Source organism: Rhinolophus hipposideros (assembly GCF_964194185.1).
Source record: "Rhinolophus hipposideros genome assembly, chromosome: 22".
Lineage (NCBI taxonomy): Eukaryota > Metazoa > Chordata > Mammalia > Chiroptera > Rhinolophidae > Rhinolophus > Rhinolophus hipposideros.
The window spans coordinates 8421470-8435575 of NC_138068.1; the positions used below are offsets into that span (position 1 = coordinate 8421470).

The following is a 14106-nucleotide window of genomic DNA, read 5'->3' on the forward strand; positions in this document are numbered from 1 at the left end:
ATGACTCAGTTGCTCCTTGGCCTGGAGAGGTAGTTGGTCAGGACGGAGCTGCGGTGACGGCGCTGACCTTTCTGTCGAGTGGACCCGAGCTGGGGGTTGAGTGTGGAGAGGGGTGGGTAGGAGCAGAGAAGGGAACTTGGGTGTCTCTGGCCTGCCCCTGACTGGAGGAGGGGAGGCACAGCGATCCAGTTTCTTTGATCAAACACCCCCGGTGGGGGATTGTGGGGAGAGGGGACTTGGGTGTAGCATTTGGTCCTGAATCCCATTAGGCTAATGGGCCTCACCTCTGATCTCTCCACTTTGTTTTCTATGGCTTCCTCAGGGTTGCAAATGTGGACATGGTAATTGGAAACAAATTTAGCATGTTTCAGGCCATCAAGCGTCTCTTCAGTGAGCGTGCTTGCTATGCGGTAGATATGTCTGTTTTTAATTTCCAGTGATGTGAGAAATATAGAATGACTTGATTCTTAATTTAGAATACTGAGAGAGACTGACTTATTTTTGAGCCTGTGCAAAATGTCTACTTCTCTTTGGCTCACAGGGTGATTTCAAAACGTGGCCCTATCTGGAGGGCATCTGTTAATTGCTGGTCACAGAGGTCTCCAGCCAGGCTGAAGATATACCCGGCCAGCGGGATCCCAGCTTGGTCAGAAAGCAGACGTGGGGCTCCCTTCTCATCACACCCAGGAGATTCTGTCAACTGTATTGGGAACAGGGCTGTCCAGGTACCAATTAGCCAATGAGCCGAGTCCTACCCACGCTGGGTAGGGCACAGTGATAGCTGTGGGTCAGGAAGATAATTGCCTAAGCTGGAGAGAAGCCAGTGTGGGCAGCATAACAGCTCTTTGTCATGGGTGGTGGGGGGGGGTCAGGAGGAATTGCCGCCACTCGAAGCTCTTCCGTCGGGCTGCCCCGCCTTCTAGGCTGGCTTACACGTCTAGCACCTGTGTGGTTCTAGGCACGGCACACACCTCAGTGAACAAGACAGATAATGTGCTGCTGATGTTCTAGAGGGGAGAAAAAAATGAAATACATCATACGATGTCGGCGGGGGGGGGGATCAGTGGCTGACGCAACATAAGGCAGGGGAACAGATGAAGAGTGAAAGGGTGTGGGCCACCGTATTGGGGTCACAGTGGGGGACGGCCCCTCCGATAAGGCATCCTACGAGGAGAGGTTTGAGTGGAGAGAGGCGTGAGTCCTGTGGAGATGGGAGAAGAGCATTTCAAGCAGAGGGAACAATATGTATTGAAACATTGAGGCAAGAGCGTGTCTAGTGACTGGACATTGGCTTTTTGATCTGAATCAGATGTTTGCTGTTCGGTGGTTTTCAGCACAGGAGCAATAAGATCTAACTTATCATTTTAAAGTTCACTCTAGCTGCTGTGTGGAGAAGATTGTGTGCAGGTGGAGGGGGCAGGGTGGGCAGGAATGGAAGCAAGACCAGGAAGGAGGCTACTGCCTTAGTCCAGATAGGAGATGAGCCACGGCAAGAGTGTACTGTAACAGTCCAAGGAAGAGGTGATGGTAGCCCAGACCAGACTATTGGTAAGGGCTGGTGAGAAGCAGAGTCCGGAGAGATGTCGGCCCCATACCCTGAACCCAGAGGGAGCCTGCTGGCATCTCTTCCTTTGCTGAAGGCCTCCACCTTGGACTCCTGCTCTTGAGGTTTCTGTGGGTGGGTCCTGCGCCTTTACTTTTCTTTCAGAAGGGGATGGGACATTGCACATGCCTTTGTACCTTCATTGCTTTAGTTTTCCTTTTTTTTTTGATGGCCTTTAAAAGAAATGCCAAGATTCACAAAGAGAAAAGCAGAGGTAGGTCTCTTTCTTCGAATGAATATTTTGGCTTTATTTTTTATGCTATGCACTCAGAAAATAAGTTTTGGGTTGAATAATAATTTTTGTGTCATGGTTCATGGGCACTACAACCCTGAGGTCCTGGGACTACAGAGCTCCTCGCTGGGAATGATCAAAATCCAGTGGACATTTTTTAACAGGGCCTGATTTCTTTTCCACTTTTTAATTTTATTTTTGTTAGACACATTCATACACACACCCCCCACCTTTAAAACATAAATAGATGTGTTCTCATTGTTATGGTATATTTTGGAGATTATTCTGTATCAGTATATAAAAAGCTTCCTTGGGGTGCTCCATGTGGTTGCCCAGGTTGTGCACTGCACAACTCCAGGGGTGGCATTCACATTAACTGCATTTTCATTCTATTCATTCATATTCATGGCCCCTAGCATATTAATTTTTTTATAACAACATTATATTTCATAATATACCCACTATTGACTTAACCAGTATTCCTTTGATGGACCCTTAGGTCATTTCCAATCTTTTGCTATTTTAAAGAGTGTTACACTTGTCCTTAGTTTTTTTCTACGTACCTACCAGGGTGTCCATAGAATAACCCATTCACTAGTAGTGGAATTACAACATCAAAGGGAGTGTACCTTTGTAAATTTGAAAGGTAATTGCAAGATTGCCTACCACAGATGTGGGTGTACCCTATTTCGCCAGACTCTGCACTTAGGTTTCCATGTTTCAACCAGGTCAAATTTAATTTGGGTGGCACCCATGTTCTGTCTTTTGCGTCAGTCCCACAAAGAGCAGAGCAAGGAAGCATTCCTCCTGCAGCCAGACCTGGCTTCATATCCCTGCTCTGCTGCTTGCTTGGCAGGGGACCTCACGTCTCTGAGCCTCAGTTTCCTCTTCTGTAAAAGGCAGTTGAATAGGATGGAAAGGGGCAGACGTGAAACGACTAATTGGCCAGCTAATTATCTCTTGCAATTACAACTACAACAAAGAAGACTCTTACTGGGAAGTCCCGCCTCATCTGGGAAGCCAGGGAAGACTTTCTTGGGAAATAATATTTGAGCGACACTCTGCAGTCTGACTAGGAATTAACAAGGACAAATGTGGGGGGAGCAGGTGAAGGGAGGGGGGATGTTTCTGAAAAACCTGGCACAAGAAAGAATGTAGAATGGGGGTTGGGGTGCATGCCGTGGGGCGAGGTCAGATCCCACAGGGCCTTGGAGCCAATGGGAGCTGGGCGTGACTGATGGCCAACTGAGGTTTATAAAAGGTCATTGTGGCGCAGGGTGGACAATTGGTGAGACGTGGGGGGACTGCAGGAGAAACTCTTCAGGAGGGAAATGGCAGTAGTTTGGACTAGGATGGAAATGACTGAGAAGGGAAGAGTGGGCTTTAGGAAACAGTATTGATAGGACTTTGAGGTGGATCCAACATGACCATGAGCCAGCGGGACAATTAGGTTTTTTAATGAATTTATTAACATGTGTTCATTAGATTGATATTGAATGCTTGTTGGGACGACTGAAATGAGAGAAAAATCACGGACTAGTTTCCTTGGTGTGTGTGTGTGTGTGTGTGTGTGTGTGTGTGTGTGTGTGGAGCAGGGTTGGGGTGGCAGGTATGTTCTGTGACTTTTGCATCCAAAAATACAGACTGAGTCTGGGATCCATGTGTATTTGCACCGATCGTCTCCCCACATGCTATGTGGCAATGGGGGAATTGCAATAACACACACGCACAGGCTTTTCTCTGCTTGCAGAGTGAAATCTTTGAGGATGATACCAATTTCCTAATATTCCAAATTCAACAACAAGAAAAAATGCTACTACTTAACATTGTTAAAGTTTGCTTTTAGTAAAATCCAAAACAGTGTCTTTGGCCAGTTGCCATTTTGAAAATCAATCCCACATTTTGGATTCGGTGGCATCCCTTCCATCTGAGAGTGTTTAAAAAGCTCCGAACAGAGTTGATAGAGAAATTGTTTTCAAGGAAGCATCATTTACAAGAGTTCTCATTGCAGTGTTTATCATGGGGGATGTTTGAAACGACCTAAATGTCCAGCGGTAGAGGTTCATTAAAACTGGTTTATGCATAGGATGGAAATGCCAGGGCTGGGACCTGGGAGAGGCCAGAGAGGCACAGTAGGGAGGTAGGGGAGGGGAGGGGCCAAAATATAAGGTGGCACTTGCTCTCAGGTGCCCACGTCGCGTTTGCACGACCCTGCGAGCCAGTGCCTCCTTAAATCACTGACTCACGTACCCGGGGAACCTCACTTACCTTCTGTGAGTCTGAGCCCTGGGAAACATGAGACAGTCATTTGAGTTTGTCTCATAAAACAAGACTTAACGGCAAGCGGAAACGGTCATACTATATTGTTAAGTGGAAACAGTATGTAAAGTAGAATCCCAAATGTGTTTATCCAGGTGTCTAGAAGAAAAATGTGGAAGAGCGTGGCCTTACAATGCTTACTTATTTTGAGAGAATATTTTCTTTATAATTTCTATGTTTTTTCGTTGTCGATTTTTCCTACAATGAACAAGCCCTTATTAGTTTTATAACAAGGCGAAAGAAAGACAGGAGTCAACAAATACCGATGCCCTTTTATCTGCGCATCAGGAGAATAGTGGGCCGAGCTTGAATTTGGGGGTGGGGGTGAGCGGGGCTGACGAGCTTTCTCTGGGACACTGTGGGCCTCGTGGATGTGGAGACCATGTTCACCTCTGGGTTCTTTTTGCTGTGTTGGTGGGATGGACCTGCCTGTCTTAAAATGCGTAGTCCACACTGAGAAGAGGTGGCCTTTTTCTGAGTCAGGGGTCAGCGGTGACAGAGAGGAAGCAAATGTGGCCTCAACCCTGGGGTTCCACCCGATAGCTTTTAAATGGTAGGGTGGTGAGCAAGGCATTTCATCCCGTGGAGCCTCAGCTTTCTCATCCAGAAAAGGGATCACCCTGCTTTCTTTGGAGCATTTCTGCACAGATTAAATCAGCTATGACACTCCCTGCTCTCATGAGGTGCACTAGAAACACCCCTTCTTCCTGGAATGTTGTCAACAGCCTGGGAGGGGACAAGATGCACAAAACTTTGGCTCTCCCCGTGGCTGCAGGAAGGGGCTCTTCTGCTTTGGAGGCCAGCTGACCTTGAGCGAGGTTGCAGCAGCCGTCTGCTGTGCCTGGGAGGTGACCCTGCTTGCCTACACCTCTGAGAAGACCTGACCTTTGGAGAAGCCTGGAGAGACCAAGACCTCCCTAAAATGGGGATGACAGGGCATTCTGGACCTTGAGGGCAGATCACACCATGCGAAGGCATCACGTGTACTTGCAAGAGCCAATCACCCGTTTTTGAGAAGCAAGTCAATAACGACATGCTTTTCTAACCAAACCTCCGGAGAGCTGGCAAGGCTCTTCCAGAGCAGGCATGCTAAGCAGTCAGGGTCCAGGTACCTCCTACCACCTTCTGGGGTGGAGGAGAGGGGACAGAGGAGAGTGCGTTTCACACAAGTTGGCGAGGTCTCTTTACCCGGCTCCTCCTTCCAGCTGCTAAGCCCACAGTGAAGACTGAAATTAATGCCTGGGTGCCATTAATTAATGCCTGGGTGGATGTTTCGGGTTGTTTTTCAGTTTGTGGGTCTTTCACATTCATTCTTCACCTTCCCATTCAGTTCTGTAATGTCACCTCCTTGTACTGATTTGCATCATCCTCTGATGACAAAGACAGTTCTCGTTTCATGGGCACCTGCTGGGTGCTGTGCTCTGGGACCCTACAAAGGTTGTCTTATTTAGTCTCCGAAAGAGCCCTGGGGAGTGGGAGGTGATGCTTCTGTTTTATATGAGCAAATGGAAACTCAGAGGGGTGGGGTCACTGCTGCAAAGACACACAGCTTTGAAAAAGCAGAGCCAGGATTGAGGTGCAGGTATGTCTGACCAAATGGCAAATGCTCTCCTCTTTCTCGTATACCATCCCCTTCTCTGGTGTTACCTGTGTGTGGGCAGGGGGAGCACACTCACCAAGGTGAGCGGTTCCATCTCCTCATGTTGTGAGCTAGCCCAGCTCACCCAGGGGCTGCTCTGCGACACAGGGAGACCCTTCGTAAAGGAGACGGTCTCTCTCTCAAGGGGCAACACTACTTGTCTATTTTGGTTGTTGTCGGCTCTTTCTTTCTCTCCCTCCATCTCCCTTCCTCTCCCCACACCCCTTGTTCAGCAGGAAGAACACCCTGGATCTTATGATTTAGCACTTCTGGTGTTCCCTTTGAGGACCTGACTTTCTGACCTGTAGTCGTAGATCAGAGAGCAGCTGTGAATCCACCCAATACCAGGGCCATGGGCAATGTGTCAGGTAAGGGAGTGGACTCAGAGCCCGATGGTCCTGAGTTCACATCCTTGCTCTGCCCTCCCACTGCTAACGGTGTTGACTGGGACGAGTGGCCCGACCTTGGCAAGCCTCAGTTTCCTCATCTATAAAATGTGTCCACCCTACATAGAGTTGTGATACAGGTTAAACGTCAGTGTAGTGCCTGGCCTAAGGGGAGTGCTGCATTGTTGTTGATGGTGATCATTTATTCAGCACATTTATTGATCACTCCGAACAAACAACAAGGTTCCTACGACCATGGAACTCATGCTCAGGTGGGAGAGGGAGATGCTAAGAAACAACTAATGAGAAAATTTCAGTTGGTAATAAAGCAACTATTTCAGCACTATGCTAGTGTATATTAAACATCCAGTTCTCCAGAAGAAAGAGACCCCAATTTGTAGCATTTGTCAATTGGTGTGGTATAAATATCCCCCCTGTGGCTGATTTCAAGCTACCAAAGTGACGTCAACTGGGTCTTAAAATTCCTAAAAATTTAACAGTTGGCTCTTGTAAGGCTGAAAGAGCTGGCTCTAGAACTGGGTGTATGTAAATAATGTGGTTCGGGAAAGATGTGAAGATCTGAGAACTAAATGTACCGGTGGGAGAGTATTGTAGGCTGAGAAGGCTGTGCAAAGGCCCGGAGGTCAGGAAGAGCCTGGTGTGCTCAAGGAACAGAAGGATGGCTGGTGCCCAATGGGGTGGAAGGAGAAGAAGGCAGAGGCTGGGCTGTTGGAAGCCTCATAGATCATGGCACCCAGTTTCAATTTTATTCTAAGGCCACAGGAAGTCTTTGGAGGGTTGTAAGCAGGTGAGTGTCTGGGTCTCATTTGCATTTTTAAAACATCCTTGTGCTGTTTTGTGAAAGACCAGCAAGAGGCCAGTTAGAGGGCAGTGGTGGTCACTCCGGGGCAAGGCAATGGTGGCTTGGACTAGCTGTGGCAGCAGGGGAGGGGACAGAAGCAGCTGGATTGAGGTAGAGCGGTGAGGAACGTGACAGGTTTTATCTGCAGGTGTTCCCTGTGTGTTTACCACAGATGCACTCAGACTGCACTTTCTGCTCTTCTGTGATTGGGATGAGGAAGGAGCCTCAGACCATCAGGGCGTACTCTCTGTTCTTCCTACTTTTCTTCCCTATACCGTGTGATGCTCTGTTTACCACTTCCTGATAAATCCAGGAGGTAAGATGAGGAAATATATTTATCTTGGGTCCAAATGCAAGGCAAAAACAACATCTCTGCTCAGCAATGCCCTTCTTACTTTGATTTTTGTCACCAAGAACAGAACCCTGTTCTTCAGTTGGCATGGGGGAGAACGATAAGAGGCTCTGACTTCGATTTCCATCTTTGCCCTCGGGTTAATCTTGGGTGTGTATCAGACACACATGTAAATATTGTGGGTGTCGGCCTGGCAGATTATGCAAAAGGTTGTCATCTGACTCTGCTCCGATTCTACGTAGCCGGTCTCTTTGTATCGTTTTTTAGAAGGGTACGAGAAAACTTTGTCTGTCTAGACTGGCATTGTCTGATAGAACCTTTCTCAATAATGGAAATATTCTGTTTCTGTGCTGACCCTTATGGTAGCCTCTAGCCTTCTGTGGCTGTTGAGCAATTGAAATATGGCTAGTGCAACAGAGAAACTGAATTTTCAGTTTCCCTTTTTGTATTATTTACTGTATTGGATAGCACAACTCTGGATCATGTGTAATCATGTATTGCCCTGGAACCTTTGTTTTTTGGCAGTTGACTGGAGATCCTATTGAAATTTTGTAGAACATTATGGAAGGGTGGGATCTTAGTTGTCACTTGTCATAGCTCTTCTCAATTTTCAGAGAAGGGAACAGAGGCAAAGAAGGATTAAATGATTTGCCCAGCATTTCTCAGCTGGGGAGTGGCAAGACAGGAACCTATCTTCAGTTCAAAACTCTCAGTTCAATACACCTTTTTCCTTTTATTATGTACCGGGGGTGCCAGAAAAATGAATACAAGTGGACGCTTTGGTCAACATTGCTCAAGCAGTAGTTCACCATCATCAGAATTGTCTGGATGCTGATGGGAACCACTTTGAGCACCTCTTGTAATTGCAGGAGTCAAACGTGACTTGTATTCGTCTTTTGTTATCAGTATATATTGAGTAGTACAATTTTAATAGTTTTTTTCTTTCTTAAAATGTGTATACACATTTTCACAATCTGTATTTTCACAATGTTAAATTTCACACGTTTCCAGAAATACTTCATTCCTATAATATTGTGAATAAATATAAAGTTCTCTGAACACCTTCTCAATCGTGAGCTTCTCTTCTATCCCTAGAAGTGATCATGTTGTGGTCACTTTGGAGTGTATCCTTCTACACCTTTTCCTATTGCATTTGCAATAGGATTGCAAAACATTCAGCGTTTTAAGAATAAGTAGTTATCACACTATCCATATTTTTGTACAAATTGCTTTTCTCTTTCAACACTATGTCTTAGATTTTTCTGGATCCATTCACAGATCTCTACCTTACTTTTTTATAAATGGCTGGCTATTTTATAAACGGCTATTTATTTTTTATAAATTCCTAGTCTGGACATGTCATACTGCTCATAAGCCTATTGATAATAAAAAGGAAAACGAGATAGGAGAGCCATTGGTGGGGTGGGACTAATTGTTCATTATTCCATTTGTTTTATTCCATGCATATTTGTGCATGTCTCCCGCATGCACAATGTTTCTTCTAAGGTACATACTGAGAAACAGAATTACTGGGTCATAGGGAGTATCTGTTTTTAAAATTTTAATAGATAGTACTTCAATATTCTTTCAGATAGTTATACCAGTTTATGTTCTTATCAGCTGCATGACAGTGCTTGTGTCCCCACAGTCTGCAGAACACTTAATGTTATCAAATATCTGCATGCATGCTAATCTAACAGGTGAAAAATGGCATCTCATGGTTGTTTAATTTGCATTTTTCTGTTTACAAGTCAAATTGAACATCTTTTCTATGCTAATGGCAATTTGTTTTTCTGTGAATTACTTGTTCAAATCTCTTGCTCATGTTTTCCTGTTGGATCGTTTTATTCATCCAGCAAATATGTGCTATACTGTCTACCATGTACCCAGCATTATCCTAGGTGCTAGGGATTTTGTGGCAAGTTAAATAAACAGCCCAGCCCTCAAAAAGGTAATAGTCTAGGTGTAGGGAAAGACCTAAACCAAAGGAACTGAGTAAATATATAGTATATTAGATTGGATAATAAAAAGGAAAACGAGATAGGAGAGCCATTGGTGGGGTGGGACTCAATTTTAAATATGATGGCTAGGGGATCTTGTCCTTCTCTTATTTACTTATAGGCATTCTTTATATATTCTGTATACTAATCCTTTGCCTGTTATATATTGCACATATTTTCTTCCAGTCTTAAATTTTTTCTTTTGATTTAGATAGTGGTACTTTTGCCTTGCTCATTCTTTTTTTAAATTACAAAAATCAAACCTGTTAATTGGAATATATGTAAAAAGTGGAATTTCTTTGGATCTTCCCAGGCCAACCATGGTCAAAAGCTCTGGTTTATCTCTTCTGATTATTTTCTGTACTCCCTACCATGCAACACCATTCTACCCCCAAACCCTGGACTGCCAATTAAGCACAGTGTCTCTCTCCATAAATGCAGTTCTGATCTATCACATTCTTTGTATGGCTGCTTAATCTTTTAATTTAGAATAGATTCCTGTAATTTATTGAAGCAGTCCCCTCTGGTTGGACATCAAGGTTGCTTCCAATTCTCCATTCTTCCAGACAGTGCCACAATTCCGTGTTCTTTCTGCTGCCCAGGAGTTTCTCTGACCTTTTGGTTTGTTTGACTATAGCTGCTATACCCTACATGTCAACGGTGGTGTAATAATTTGATTTTATTTTCTCTCTTCCCTCCCCCAGCTCCATGGCTACATGGAAAACAAGCCCTTGGGGCTTCAGATCTTCATTGGGACAGCCGACGAGCGGATTCTTAAACCCCACGCCTTCTACCAGGTACACCGGATCACGGGAAAAACGGTTACCACCACCAGCTATGAGAAGATCGTGGGCAACACCAAAGTCCTAGAGATCCCACTGGAGCCAAAAAACAACATGAGAGCAACGTAAGGGCTGGGGCTGAGGGCAGTGGGTCTTTATAGGGCCAAGTGGCAGGGATTTGGGAGAGGGGACCTATGGAGTTGATGGAAGCAGCCATGGATGGTGGTTCCAAGCTGTGATGGACTCATAGAGATTTCTGTTTTAGAAGTTTCTATTTTGAAAGTTCTATATCTAGATATTTTTCATGTGTATTGGGAGGAAGAATACTTATGCATCTTTGGATTACGTTGTTTAGGATGAGACTAAGTTTACTTAATTTAAAAATTTTATTTGACCTAAAGAAAATTATTAAATAGTGATGCAGTAGGTCAAAATTCACAAAGTAATTTGCATATAGCTAAAATTTGGGAATCATGGCACCCATGCATTGGAGTTTAAAAAACTTTGTATTAGAAAATAATCTCAAAGTTACAGAAAAACTGCAAGAATCATACAGAGAACTCCTGTGTACGGTTCACTCAGATTTTCCAATTGTTAACATTTTTCACATTTGCATTAACACTCCCTTTCTCACCCTCTCTCCATCTTTTCCTGAACCATTTGAGAGTTAGTTGCAGACATCATGCCTTTTGACTTTTTTTTCAAATAAATTTTATTGAGGAATATTGGGGAACAATGTGTTTCTCCAGGAGCATCAGTTCCAAGTCGTTGTCCTTCAATCTAGTTGTGGAGGGCGCAGCTCAGCTCCAAGTCCAGTCACCATCTTCAAGCTTAGTTTCAGGGGGCGCAGCCCACCATCCCATGTGGGAATTAAACCAGCAACCCGCTCCTTGTTGTTGAGAGCTCACGCTCTAACCAACTGAACCATCTGGCCACCCCCCTTTTGACTTTTAAATAATTCCGTGTACATTTCCTAAGAACAAGAATGTTCTTACATCACCCCAGTGCATTTATCAAATTCAAGGTGCTCAGTGTTGATACACAATTCTTATCTAGTAAATAGTCCAGATGTAATTTTTGCCAACTTGCGTTTTTCAGATACTTTTGAGCATAGAAAAGTTGACATGAAAAAAATCTCCCTAGAGAAGTAATTTCCCCTGGGGAATTTCTCTAATTCCTTTGTGTTTTATCCCCCTCTTGGTGTAAATTCCTGGCTGAAATACTTTATCAGTGTATTGCAATTTCATCCCTTGGTTGGCTGTAGAATAATTTTGCCTCCCTAACTAAGGTGGTTTTGTGGGTCATCTTTCCTGCTCTCCGAGATGCTCGGTTGTAAATGGGGTTTTCAACCTTCTGGCAGCATTGACTGTGCGGGAATCCTGAAGCTTAGAAATGCAGACATTGAGCTGCGGAAAGGAGAGACGGATATCGGCAGGAAGAACACTCGAGTGAGGCTGGTTTTCCGGGTGCACATTCCAGAGTCCAGCGGAAGAATCGTGTCCTTGCAGACCGCATCTAACCCCATCGAGTGCTGTAAGTTGGGCTCTGGGCAGGCGCGGTCTTTGGAAAGTGGGCTGTGCATGACTTCCCACCCCAGGCAAGGTACCCTGTGAGAATACTCAGGACCCAAGAGGACCCACAGTGGGCCCCAGATGACCAAAGGGGCCAGGGACAGAGCACATGTAAGGGTTTCTCTCTGCTTTTATTTATTGCTGGAGAGTTTTGTGGCCCAACAGGAAATTAAAAAATAATACGGCTAATGGGTAGTCTACAGCTTTGTTTAGAAGATTGGAAATGTCTGACTGTTGTTCTGGTTTTAAAAACGGTAGGTGTAGTTGGAGTGAGTTCACGGTACATCGTTTCCCCTTTTCCTTCTCCTCCTCTTTTCTTTCAGTAAGAGTAACAATAATATCACAGTGGCTCTTGCTTATTGAGCCATGACTGCTAAGTGCTCAGCTTGCAATAGCTCACTGAATATTCACAGCAATCCTTGGCAATAGCCGGTGTCACCATGCCCATTTTACAGAAGAGGAGGGAGAGGGGTTAGGGGTTGGGTAACACAACCAAAAAGTGGCAGGGTTGGGATACGAACAGGAGCTTTGGCACACAGAAGCCATGCTCCCTCTGTCTCCCTCAGCCCATCCCTGAGTGTCTACTGGCAATCTGCTCAGTCTCCGGTGCTGTGCCGGAGGTCTGCAGATGAGCAAGACATTTTCTCTGTCTTCAATGAACCTACAGTCTGGTGGAAATAGAGATACCCAAACAAAGATGCAGAAGGTTTTCAGAATCCAGTATGTGGTGGCCAAGATCTGCCTTTCGACCAGGCTTTGAAAGGAGCAGTGGCTTTGAGCTCACTTTTAGTTACTTTTCTCAAGTTTTGCTGTTGGTTTTGCAATTAGACGTGACAAAACTTATTGTCTGCTCAGTTTTTCATAGTTGAGAAATATTTTTTAAAAGCATAAAGACGTCAAAAAGGAAACATTGTTCCGTTAATGAAAGCTGTTGATATTATATTTTTAGTCTCCTTCTTTTAAGCATGTTCTTTTATGTTGTTACACTCATGTTCTGTATTCAATTATGTTTCAGAATTTTTTCCCCTCTTTTTGCTAGACATTTTGCCATAACTAGGAGTCACAAAATCAGCTGCCTACAGAGGCCAGGGAGGTTGTGGAAATGAATGCAGTGGGCTGGGTGAGCAGCGATGAGGAGCGGTGGAGAGTGGCTCCAGGAAGGCACATTCCACATCTCAGTGGGCTGTCGTTACTTCACTCCAGCCAGTATTTCCATGTGGCAATGTAGACTTAGAGGGACCAAATCTTCTGATTTTTAAAGATAAACCAAAGTCTCCTGATTTTTGAAAAGCAGCAACAAATTGAGAATACGCTGGATCAGATAAAATCTGCACGTGGCTTTGATTAATAATCGGACACTCGTGAGTAAAGGGAAAGCATGAATATCTTATGCAGAAAGGATTGAGAAAGACTGGCCCTCAGGATTAGAAGCCAACAAGGAGAGAGAGTGGACCCTCTTTGGGAGAGAAGCCAGAACCTGGTCTTGGTTGGCTTTTGGAAACAGATGACAGAGCCCTCTGATTTCTGCCAGCCTTGTCAGTTAAGATGGGGTCAGGCTGAATGTGGTGGTGAGTTTGTGCTCTGATGTTAGAAAAGAAAGACCCAACAGCAGGCCACAAAGGAAGGCAAGTGTTGGCAAACATCGCAGAAACATTGCAATTCCACTTCTCTACCCAGTAGACCCCCCACCCCTGCCCCTGTCTGCTAGTCATGGTGGTGGCCCCACCCTCATCTTGGTTTTTTTTAACATCTCAAGATGTTTTGGGAAGGAAACTGGGGCTCTTCCTTTGTGATTTAGGGGGTTTTGAGAAGATAAGGTCTCCCCTTTCTGGCAAGTGACTCACTCTCCAGCATGAAGCTGTGGTTTGTAGCAAGGTGGGGAAGAGGAGGCCTCAGGAGGGACCACACACAGAAGGTAAAGCTCCTTTGCATCTTTGGGTCCCTCGGGTCAACTTATCTCATGTCAATCTGAGACTTGAAGGATCAGCCTGCAACCTCCAGCAACGTCTTTCGGGCATTATGAAGTTGTTTGAACCTCGAACACAGGTTTTTGTTTTTTTTTTTAAAAAACTTTTGGCTGATTCAACTACCTTATTTTGAGAGATAAGGAAACTGAAACTTTCTTGGTAAAGTGATTCACTCATTTTTATTTGGTAGGTACTGGCAGACCCAACTCGAGTTTTCTTATTCTGTGAAATACCTTCTTCTGGTTTCTATAACACCACTCTTTCTTGCAATACCAAATTGAGCGACCAGTTGGCCACTCTCCCTCTCACCCAGAATCTTCTGCCATTTTTATTTCCTTCTTTGTTCTAATTTCCTAGACCATAAATATTTATTGACTAATTGGCTTACTGTAT

The 14106-nt window shown here is 44.7% G+C and overlaps 1 protein-coding gene across 3 annotated transcripts in view; it reads left to right on the forward strand.

Annotated features, from left to right (window-relative positions):
* Window positions 1-14106, forward strand: part of NFATC2 (nuclear factor of activated T cells 2) — a gene marked incomplete at its 5' end in the record, with an annotated part of 148954 nt that overhangs the window by 61375 nt on the left and 73473 nt on the right. For all 3 annotated transcript variants that reach the window (XM_081033651.1, XM_081033650.1, XM_081033649.1), the window contains 2 exons: window positions 10098-10300; window positions 11536-11708. In XM_081033651.1, coding sequence (XP_080889777.1) covers window positions 10098-10300; window positions 11536-11708 — 376 coding nt within the window. The remainder of the gene's footprint in view (window positions 1-10097; window positions 10301-11535; window positions 11709-14106) is intronic.